Below are 12220 nucleotides of genomic sequence, written 5' to 3'. Positions count from 1 at the left end.
TTTTTTGTTAGTTACTTATTGAATAAAAATAATTTTGCTATATTATCACTCAACACCCAATACCTACTTATTTCTACTTACAAAAATTGAATGTATTGTTACGATAATTATCCTGGCCTAAAATAACCGTAAATATTATGACTAATGTGTTCTGTTTTTAGATTTTACGAGAGTATTCTATTAGCCGGCAGAAATTTACCTGAATGGACCTTCCAGAAACGGTCGAGCCGATGTAAAAAAATACCCGTTTGCCTTACCGTTATAATTTCGCCGCAAATCGAGAAGGCTGTTCGATGATTCTAGCGTAAAGGCAATGGCATATATAAAGGACATTTGATTTGGAAGGAACAGTTAATTCTGAACCCGCGCTCGCGAATTTGTTACGTTCGCCTATAATAAATTATGTAATAATTAGTGGTTAATAAACTTATATAAATTATCGTGCTTTTTAATAAACTAGAATAAGAACAATATAATAAATTAATAAAGACATTATAAATTAAATAAAGACAGAGCAGTTAAATAAATTTCATTACAAATGGTGTCAGAGTGAGATCGAACATAAATTAGACTTATAATAATAATACAAGTGAATACGTAAAATAAATTGTGAAAATGGCTACGATTTATGAGCTCACAGTGACGAATTTAAGAAGACATCTCGAAGACAGAGAATTAGCTTCTACCGGAAAAAAGGCTGAGTTAGTCCAACGACTAAAGAACGCTTTGCTAGAAGAAGGACTAGATCCAGAAACTTATATATTTGAAGACAAGCATGATGCTGTCCTCTCGTCGATTTCGAAAGTTTCTTCTGATGTAGCCAAAGTTTCTGGTGATGTAGCCAAAGTTTCTGGTGATGTAGCCAAAGTTTCCGGCGACATCGCATCATTGGAGAACAAAGTATCCGGCGACATCGCTTCTTTAGAAAGCAAAGTTTCTAACGAGATTTCTTCTCTGGAAAGCAAAGTTTCTGCTAACATCTCTAAAGTCACTTCAGAGATATCTGCTCTTGACGATAGAGTGTCTTCGTTAAAAAACCAAGTTGCTGCCGATATGTTGGCCTTCGAAGAAAAGATATGGAAAGAGATGGAAAGGAAGATGGAGGAAACAGGGACAGCAGAGAGAGGTAACAATCCGATTACAGTGGAGATAAAAGAAGACGAGACGAAATTTAAGTTGGAGACACGGCCGAAATTTGAAGGAAGTGGAGGTTCTATTCATGTTAAAGTCCCAACTTTCGACGGAAAATCATCATGGAACAACTACATGAAACAGTTCGAATCAGCCGCAAGAGCAAATGGATGGTCTGAAAAAGAAAAGGCTGTAAACCTGACTATCGCCCTTCGAGGAGATGCCTTAGATGTGCTTCAGACCATAGCCGTAGAGGAGACCGATGATTTCGAACAACTGAAGAAGAGGTTAAATATGCGATATGGCCACGAACATTTGGAGCATGTATATCAGTCACAGCTTAAAAATCGTAGACAGAAGAAAGATGAGGCTCTTCAAGAATATGAGGTAGATATTGCCAGATTAGTACGATATGCTTATCCAACAGCTCCCGAAGACATGATGGAAAAATTGGCCGTTCAAACGTTTATTGATGGTCTTCGTGATCATGAAATGCAGAGAACACTGCGATTAGCTCGTCACAAGACGCTGGTTGATGTCCTATCCGCCGCCCTCGAATACGAGTCAGCTACGCAGGCCTCTGGCGGGTACAGTAAAGTTAGGACTGTAAAAGAGGAAGGAGATGAAGATAAACTTGACCAGCTCGTTAATATGATGAAAAGCATGACATACAAGAAAACGAAGACCATCAGATGCTGGAATTGTGGCGAAATAGGACACGTACGAAGCTCCTGTAAGCACCCTAGGTACGACGCAAATCAAGAAACTCACCATCAGGAAAACTAGAACGGGTCAGCCTTAGGGGGGCAGCTTCGACCCAGAACTTTTCCAAAGACCCTCTCATACTAATAGCTTCTTTGAAATGTCGTGAAGATAGTGTATATGTAGATGGAGACATAAATGGTAAAAAGCATACGTTGTTGGTGGATACCGGAGCGACCAGAACCATTATACGCCCGACAGTTATAAACAGCCGAAAGAAACTGTTACCAACGAGGTTACGACTTCGGACCGCTACAGGCGAAAATGCCAACATTCATGGAGAAATCCAGGTACAATTGGGAATTGGGGCAGAAAAGTTTGTCCATACTGTTATAGTTGCTGACATCGAAGAGGATGTTATATTAGGAATGGACGTAATGAATATGCATGGATTCCAATTGGATTTTAAGAATAAGGTAATCAAAGTTGGCAACGAGGAGGTATTTCTCCATCCACATAATGACAACACTGTGCAAGCAGCCATTACAGAAGATACAGTCGTGCCTGCGAGAAGCGAAACGATCATAGTAGCGCGACTACAGGGAATTGTAGACGAAGGGAGACCTGTTATGATGGAGCCTTGGAACCACGACGATGAGGTTGGCCGTGGAATCATAATTGGAAAGGAATTGGTGACTTCGGCTAAAGAAATTCCTGTGAGACTTATCAATGTCAACGACTACCCAGTGACCATAAAGAAAGAGACAAAAGTAGGAACTTGTGTACCTGTGACATCCATAATTCGTCAGGCGACAACATCTGATAATTCCAACGACAAATTCGACCAAATGGTTGCAGTTGCAGGACAGTCTCTAAATCAGATGGAGAAAAGGAAATTAAGGGAATTTCTTCGGCAGTATCGTGATATTTTCGTACCGAAAGGAGGAAAGACGGGAAGAACTACCGTTGTTAAGCATAAAATTGATACTGGTAATGCTAAGCCAATTCGTCAAACAGCTCGACGATTACCACAGGCGAAGAGAGAGGAAGCTGAAACGATTGTTCAGGAAATGAAGAAAGACGGGGTGATAGAACCTTCTACGAGTCCATGGGTCTCTCCGGTGGTCCTGGTTAAGAAGAAAGACGGAACGACGAGGTTCTGTGTGGATTACCGTTTGCTGAACAACGTTACCAAGAAAGATAGTTATCCTCTGCCTCGGATCGATGACACGTTGGACACATTGGCTGGAAGTAAATTGTTTTCTACTTTAGATTTGAAGTCTGGATACTGGCAGGTAGAAATGGACCCAGTCGATAAAGAAAAGACAGCCTTCACCACAGGATCTGGATTGTGGCAATTCAACGTTATGCCATTTGGACTTTGTAATGCTCCTGCGACATTTGAGAGGCTTATGGAAAATGTGTTGAGAGGGTTATCTTGGAAAACATGCCTGGTTTATTTAGATGACATAATCGTCTTGGGGGAGACATTCGAAGATCATTTGAGGAATTTAGAAAACGTTTTTAATCGACTTAAAGCTGCCCAATTGATGCTAAACCCCAAGAAGTGCCAGCTATTTCAAGGTAAAGTCAATTATCTGGGTCATATAGTCAGTAAAGAAGGAGTGGCCGTGGATAAGGGAAAAATCGATTCCATTAAGGAATGGCCAAAACCAACTGACAAACATCAAGTGAGAAGTTTTCTTGGACTATGTACTTACTACCGGAGGTTTATTAAGAAGTTTGCAGATATCGCTAAGCCATTAACGCGACTTACAGAGGAAGCAAGAGAATACCGCTGGGATATAGACTGCCAAAATGCCTTTGAAACGTTGAAAAAGCATTTAATAACAGCACCAATTTTGGGGTATCCACTGCCAGAAGGAGAGTTCATCTTAGATACGGATGCAAGTAATGTGGGAATTGGAGGAGTGCTGTCTCAGATTCAAGGAGGACAGGAACGAGTCCTCGGATATTTTAGTAAAGTTCTTTCAAAACCTGAGCGGAATTATTGCGTCACGAGAAGAGAACTTCTAGCAGTAGTTAAATCAGTAGAGCACTTCTATCAATACCTCTATGGAAGGAAGTTTTTAATCCGAACCGACCATGCCGCCCTTAAGTGGTTGATGCAGTTTAAGAATCCAGAGGGTCAGATAGCCAGGTGGATCGAACGACTCCAAGAATACGATTTTAAGATTGAGCACCGAGCCGGAGTTAGCCACAGAAATGCTGATTCTCTTTCCAGAAGGCCATGCCCCGCAGAGTGTTCCCACTGCAACAAAACGGAATCCAAGGAAGCAGCAGTGCTAAGAACGACGATTGTCAACGACGACTGGACGCCTACTAAGATAAGGGAAGAACAAGAGAGAGATCCAGTTATACAGAAAATCCGAAAATGGAAAGAGGAAAACCGTCGACCACCTTGGCAGGAAATATCAAACCTATGCTCAGTAGTTAAGACGTATTGGGCCCAGTGGGACTCATTTATCATCGAAGATGGCTTGCTCAAACGAGTCCTGGAAAATGATGACGGTTCAGAGAAAAGAAGACAGTTGGTGATCCCAAAGAGCAGAATAGCCGAAGTACTTCGTCAGTTACACGACAGTCCATCGGGAGGGCATTTTGGTGTAAGGAAAACCCTTCAGCGAATTCGGGAACGGTTTTATTGGATGAACAGTTCCGACGACGTAAAAGACTGGTGTAAGAAATGTACTATTTGTGCTACGAGTAACGGGCCTCACCGGAAAAGGAGAGCTCCTATGAGACAATATAATGTTGGAAGCCCGTTTGAAAGAATAGCTTTGGACATTGCAGGGCCATTTCCAGAAAGTGAAAATGGGGGCAAGTACATGTTGGTAGTAATGGATTACTTCACTAAGTGGGTCGAGATTTATGCACTTCCAGACCAGAAGGCCGCCACCGTTGCAGATAAGTTGATCCAAGAATATATCAGCCGATTTGGAGTGCCTTTGGAGATCCATAGTGACCAAGGCAGGAACTTTGAAAGTGATCTATTCCAAGGAATATGTGATAGACTAGGCATGAAGAAAACAAGAACTACCGCGTATCATCCGCAATCGGATGGTATGGTAGAACGAATGAATAGGACAGTTGGCAAGTATTTGACAAAGATGGTGTCGGATCATCAGCGAGACTGGGACCAATACCTTCCGTTCTTCACAATGGCCTACAGATCTGCTGTTAACGAATCAACGGGCCAGACACCAGCCAGAGTCCTATTCGGACGCGAAATGCGACTACCTTGTGATCTAGAATTTGGGTGTCGACCTGGAGAAGATGTAGCAGGTGAAGATTATGTGATCGAATTACGAAGAAGAATGGACGATGTACATGAGTTGGTCCGTTCCCACCTTCAGATCGCTAGCGACCGAATGAAGAAACGGTACGATACACAAGCCGAAAAGGGTTGCTTTAAGAAGAACGACAAAGTATGGCTGTATAATCCCAAGAAGCGAAAAGGTTGTTCTCCCAAATTGCAGCAGTTTTGGGAAGGTCCATACCTCATCATGGAGAAGATCAACGATGTCATCTACCGAATAAGCAAGATTCCGAGGGGAAAGCCGATGATAGTACACCATAACCGGCTGGCGTCTTTCGAAGGTGACCACGACGTAGATGAAGAAGTGGAAGTAAACCAAGTCCAAGACGTGTCTGACCTCACGTTTGAGGAATTCATGGGTGCCTATGGAGGTACCGGTAAAGCAAGACATGGTGTTACCACTGAAGAAAAGCAAGATCTACTCGCGCTCCCCGATGACTACTCGCTGGCCCTTACCATCCCGGCCAGTATCAAAGACGCACCAGGGTTGGCATCCGTCTTTCGAAGGAAGTTTGGTCGAGTTACAGAACTTCAATGCCAGGTGCCAGCTCCCGGTAAAACCTTGAAACTCCAAGATGCATCACGTTACCTTTTCTACCTGGTAACAAAAGACACTGCCCGTGACCAACCTACCTACCGAGATGTGTGGGAAGCCTTACTTCAATTGAGAGAGCACGTACTAGAGTCCGACGTGCAAAAGTTAGCCATGCCAAAGTTGGAGTGCCGCCAATTAGATTGGAGGGTTATCCGAAATATGGTGGAGGAGATCTTTAAAGACACCGAAGTCCAGGTGTTAGTCTGTTGCAATCCGCATAGTTACTGGTGCGGAGAGAAAACCGTCCCTTGTCATTTTTATACAACTGGAAGTTGTAAAAGAGGGTCCAGTTGCCGATACCAGCATACAGTTCCGGTTTCAGTCCCGACAAGGTTCCAGGAGGAACCATCTTTTAAGAGGGGGGCAATGTTACGATAATTATCCTGGCCTAAAATAACCGTAAATATTATGACTAATGTGTTCTGTTTTTAGATTTTACGAGAGTATTCTATTAGCCGGCAGAAATTTACCTGAATGGACCTTCCAGAAACGGTCGAGCCGATGTAAAAAAATACCCGTTTGCCTTACCGTTATAATTTCGCCGCAAATCGAGAAGGCTGTTCGATGATTCTAGCGTAAAGGCAATGGCATATATAAAGGACATTTGATTTGGAAGGAACAGTTAATTCTGAACCCGCGCTCGCGAATTTGTTACGTTCGCCTATAATAAATTATGTAATAATTAGTGGTTAATAAACTTATATAAATTATCGTGCTTTTTAATAAACTAGAATAAGAACAATATAATAAATTAATAAAGACATTATAAATTAAATAAAGACAGAGCAGTTAAATAAATTTCATTACAGTATTCCCGAAATTTGAAGAAAACTAAAATTATCTCGGAAAATAATGAGTTTAGGTATAGGGTCTATATAAAAATGAAAGATTATCATAAATACAATATTTCTAAAAAAAATACAGGGTGATCCATTTAAAAAAATTGAGAAAATTGTAATTTCGTTTTGTAGTACACCCTGTATACAAAACTGAATTTAAAAACTACAATATATTGTTTACCTTATTATATAAAATAAATAGTTGTTTGTGCATTACTTCTTTATATACAATGTGTTGATTTCATAGGAATTTTGAAATAAAAATGGTCATAACTTGTTAAATACTCTGTATAGTAATGCAAAGGCCAATATTATAAGAATAAGAATTATGAGAGGAATATAAATATGAAAAAATATAAAGGGTGTCCCATTTAAAAAATGTATGTTTGCTATACCACATAGTTATTAATCACCCTGTAGGATTTCACATATTTTCCAAGAATGGAAAATAGCCTACATTTTTTCTAAATAATTTTTTTGAATATCTTGTACCCCAATGGAATTATTGACCTGCACTAAAAACTCATCCTGTATATCAAAAAATATTGTTATTAGTTTTTGAGAGGCTTCATTAATTAATAATGTCATGTACCATCAAGAAAAATCAGAGATGTCATCAGAACATCGTTCTTAAAAACTTGGGAATTGTCAAAAATTTGAGAATGAGAATATAGTTTAGTAGTCTTAGTAGAAGTGGGGTAGTCTTATGCAGTTCCCTTTTGCATAAATTTTTTTTATTAGCAATCTTTTTTCAATAAATTTTAAATCTGATGAGAACCAGATAGGAAATTTATGTTTTTTACATGAAGAAAATCAGCCAATACTTATATATATTAGAATGTGCTCTGAGTACTTGTATTTCTCAGCACTGAAGGGACTATAGTCCTCCAAGATATTCAAAAAGGTGACTAATACATTTAATATAACAGCCGAATTGTACGAGGTCTAAATCAAATACGCCGTTTACTAATAAGAAAATCAACACAATATCAGTTCACAACATTTTTATTGATCTCCGTACATTTTACTCGATGATATGCGGTCTTTTACAGTGAGCCAGCTGTAACAACAAATGCATTCACGATACGTTTTAGCAAATAATATTTGGTCACCACAAATAATCCGAATTCGTAATTACTCACTCCTTATCAGTGGCGTTTCATGAAAGCGTGTTTAAAGTCTTGTATTAAAATTTGAATTTATTTGAGAATTTATTGAATAAAATAAAAACAGTTAGACTACGTTTTTTTTAATAAAATGTTTAGATAATTTATTGCCAAATAACAAATATAACAATTGTTAGTAAAAACGTTTGTATTTATACGTATTTATGTTATGATTTTTAATCGTAAAGGCTCTGTACTGAGGTATTAAGATTTTAGAATTTGTAAATTTTAAATAATATTGTTCTAAATAAAATTGTTTTGAATTGGAAAAACTATTTTGGTCAAACTAGTGTACTAGGTACAGTTTATATTATGTGGTTTACAAGACTTAAAAACCGATTTTAATCGCTTGAGAATGTTCTAAGGGCTCTTCTTATTAAAGAGTGACATTGAGTACCTAAAGTTAGCCAACTGTAGTGTCAATTACAGAATGCGTGTTTTGATTTGTTGCGTATCAATTAACTGAAATAAAATCTTAAAATAAATAGGTTTTAACTTTCAGGTATTTTATTTTGTTTCATGAATTTATACAATAAAATCTTTAGTGTTTCTATAAACTATTCAATTTATGGTGATATAAATAAGCTAATATACAATAAACTAATCACAACTGAACCAAATTTTTAATAATCTTAAGAGGTGGAGTTATAACCTCTCCAATTAACTTGTTTCCACACCACCCATGGGGTAAAGTTTTCGGTGCGTTTTATTTGTACGTGGTGTCCCCAATAGACCTAATCCACAATGCAATATTCATTCAGAGTCTGTTTCTGACTGAGATGAATTTAAATGAGATTGTTTTATTATAAGAGTAATCAATTTTTTCACAACACTGGTAAATGTGACTGTTTCAATTAATTTTAAAAGCACATATGTACCTCATCTATCTAGCTATGGAAAACTCGAAACGGAAGTGGAGGATCAAGTGAATAAAGCAAACGAGCCGCAGGTTGCCTGAATGAAACAATATGGAGAAATAAAAATATCGGAAAAGAAATGAAACGTAGAATTTACAAAACAGTCATCAGACCAATAAATGCGCGGCAGAAACACGACCGGATACAAAAAGGACAAAAAAATGTTAGAAATAGCAGATATGACAACCCTTTGAAAAAACGATGACAAGACAAGGTGGGCGGCATTAATAACTGCGTAAAAAACAGGTATAATGGAATGGCTACATAAGCCGAATGACAACAAATAGAGTAGTAAGCACGGCGAGAGACGGTTCTCCAATTTGAAGAGGATCAGTGTAAAGATCACGAGAACAATGGAATGACAACTTACTGGAGGCACATTGAAAAAACAGATAGTCATATTAACACAAAAAGAAGAAGAAAATATGTACCTCATAATTTTCCAAATTATTTTACTCCATTGATTCTGCAGAACTGTCTGTTGAACTGTCTGAATCATTTGATCCTAATTGTATTGTCACAGGCTCAATAACAGTATCCACCATGCCGTCCAATCTCCACATATCGTCTTCTACTTTAATAACATGGCTTATCGCATTGCTCCAATCAGTTGAATGTATATTGTCCAAACTAGCTTGCAAGAGGCTCTGGACATCAATAATTTTAAAAGTGACATTTTCTCGAGCTACATATCCTTTCATTTGTGCCCAAATTAATTCTATTGGGTTTAGTTCACAATGATAAGGTGGTAGTCTTAAGACGGTAATGCCATGAAGTCTAGCCATTGTATCCACAGCATACTGACGATATGTACTACGATGTTGTCTAATAATATTCATTAGCTCCATTTTAACCATATCCTCGCCGTATGGAATGGATTTTTCTTTTAACCAATTTTGTAAAACTGCTTTTCTGTCACTCATATTAGGAATTCGTTCAACAAGTCGGCTATGATAGGATGCATTGTCTAATACTACCACTGAATTAGGTTCAATACGCTGAAGAACGTTTTCGAACCATCTTTCAAAGCATGTGGCGTCCATGTCCTCATGATAGTCGCCTGTTTTCTTTGATACAAAAATGAGAGCACTATTTTGCAGAAAACCTGTATCACTACCGATATGAGCTACAATAAGACGCTGACCTTTGCCTGATGGTGCTCGTAATCCTGTTGATAAGCCTTCTATAAATGCTTGACGAGGAGTTGTTACAGTCGTATCATGCCAAATTTTGGAAACTGTATGACCGGCATTAATCCAAGTTTCATCAAGATAATAAATTTTTCTTTTGGAAAGACGATAATCTCTAATAGAGCGCAAATATCTTCGTCGCCATGCTACTATTTCCTCTTTATCTATTAAAATTGATTTTCGAGATCGTTTCATGTAACGAAAATTTAACTTGTGTAGAACTTTTCTTAGCGTTTCGGCGCTCATTTGAGGAATCATATTGTTTTCCAGTAACTTGGTCCTAACTGTTTTGATCGTTGGGGGCTTATTTTCTAAAAAGAATGTATGTACAGTCCTCCTGATTAAATTCAGTTGTGTTTCATCTAGATCTAGAGGTTTTCGTCCACGCTGGCGAGTTTTTGGCGCACTTAAAGTTGCTGTAATTTTAACTATCAACTATCAATTTAACTTTAACTAATCTAAGTATTAATGGTTTTACTTCATTACAATATAATAATTAATTCTTGATTTTTTTATTACAAATCCAAGCCTTAATCGTTTTGTTTTAAATCTTACAATGCGTTTACTTGTCGTTTCATGATTTCATTTAAGACAAACACGGCAAATCAATAGATTTAAATTTACCTCGAAATAACGAAATATAGGTAGTTGTTAACAATAATAATATTCTAACAATAATAATAGTCTAAAATAACAATAATAATCTACGAGTTTGCAGTGAAAACTTTCCGCTTTAATGTATCAAAATTCACTCACGTTCACTGTGCACTACAGTACGCTACTGACACTTCTCAAATTTAACCATTATCAGCAGCTGCAAATATATGTGTCATCGTCTTCAAATTTTTGTCGGAGTATAGATGAGGTTTAAAATAACAAATTATGCCATAGTAAATAAATTGCAAAAATCATAAAAGATAAAACATACTATCAGAATTCTATAACATAGTATCTACTAATGCAGTGAGACATTCTTAGCAAAACAGTCACAGCACAACAAACTCAGCAATTGGATAAACATATAAAACAAAACAATGAAGATAAAGACTGTAAAAACAATAGTTTAGATGTATACAAAATGATTTGTGGACTTGCCACTGTAATAGATATCAACTGATAGACATCCCAAACTAACAACTGAAATCATATTGATTCTTCATATTATACAAAGCCATTACTTGGTTCTAACTGCTATACAATTCAAATTATAAAAAAATAAAGTCATAGACTATGATATATTTTATATAACACTAAGAAACGATTATATTCTAAAATACGTACGTTATAAACTTCTATTTCCTGGAAGGAACGATCGTTTTCAATACTACCACTATTGGAAGATATGTGTTCAGATATATCTTCACTTTTTTCCTCCCCCTTTCCTTCGCCCAAAGGGAGGCTCACAGTCAGCGAAACAGAATCTGTTTCCGATTTATCATCGTGCGAAGGAGATTCCTGAAGAAAAAATTATATTTAGATTGTAGCTTTGTTTTCAATTGATAGGGCTAAATTTAACTTACTTCGTGAGGTTTTTTGTCACTTGTTCCCTCCATGTCTTTCTATGAGAAGATATCGCTTTAATTCTTTGTCACTTTGTTTTAATAAATCACACATAAATCCACAAGAAATTACATTTTTAAACCTTAAAATCCAATACAAACATTGGTATTCAAATTCAACTTAAACTTTGAAAACTAAACCTGAAAATTTTCTGTTGATTTTACATTGCGCAAGGCATGACGGTTGCCAGCGGCAAGTTGACATATGACATGTTTGTACATGCGTTTTTTCATGGTTTTTCCAGAGAGTCGGGACTTTAGCCATTTATTTTAAACCAAAAAATAAAAAAGGGTAAATTTGGAAATTAAATTCAAAAAGAATCGCAGCTTTCAATTTTAAAATCGTTTATTAAAAGGGTTTACACTATTTAATTCTTCACTAACGATCAATTTGGTAATCAGTATAGCCATGTATAGCTATTCATTTTTTATGGACTTCTCTTCACCCACCCAACAATATAATATTTATATTTCTCATTTTCTTACGTGTTTTAGATTCATATATTTTTTTTGTAAATTGTGAGTCACCAAAAATATCAAAGTATAAAATTTAACATTAACTATCAATATTTATTATAGCAAATGAATGAGCAATGAACTATGGTTGAGTTCCAAGAGATACAATAATATAAAATTATGATATGTAAACTCATTATTCATTAGGCAATTAAGCAACATTCTTGGTTTGTTTAAAATGTATTGTATTTATTTTATGAATTCTAATATGAAGTGTATTATGCAAACTCAATCACGACATAATCAAAAGCCACATTGGATGCGA

General features: G+C 36.9%; 1 protein-coding gene across 3 annotated transcripts in view; it reads right to left on the bottom strand.

The window, feature by feature from the left end:
• The window catches only part of Plp (Pericentrin-like protein), a 147968-nt gene extending 136332 nt beyond the window's left edge, over positions 1–11636 (bottom strand). For 2 of the 3 annotated variants that reach the window (XM_072539956.1, XM_072539958.1), the window contains exons 1-2: positions 11401–11636; positions 11162–11335 (exon numbers count right to left, since the gene is read on the bottom strand). In XM_072539956.1, the coding sequence (XP_072396057.1) occupies positions 11162–11335; positions 11401–11433 (207 nt within the window). In that variant the 5' untranslated portion in view covers positions 11434–11636. The remainder of the gene's footprint in view (positions 1–11161; positions 11336–11400) is intronic. The other variant, XM_072539957.1, reaches the window with a different exon arrangement.
• Positions 11637–12220: the final 584 nt, after the last annotated feature.

Source organism: Diabrotica undecimpunctata, chromosome 8, assembly GCF_040954645.1.
Source record: "Diabrotica undecimpunctata isolate CICGRU chromosome 8, icDiaUnde3, whole genome shotgun sequence".
Taxonomy (NCBI): Eukaryota; Metazoa; Arthropoda; class Insecta; order Coleoptera; family Chrysomelidae; genus Diabrotica; species Diabrotica undecimpunctata.
The sequence above is the reverse complement of the archived record's forward strand: the minus strand, read 5'-3'. Positions and strand labels throughout refer to the sequence as shown.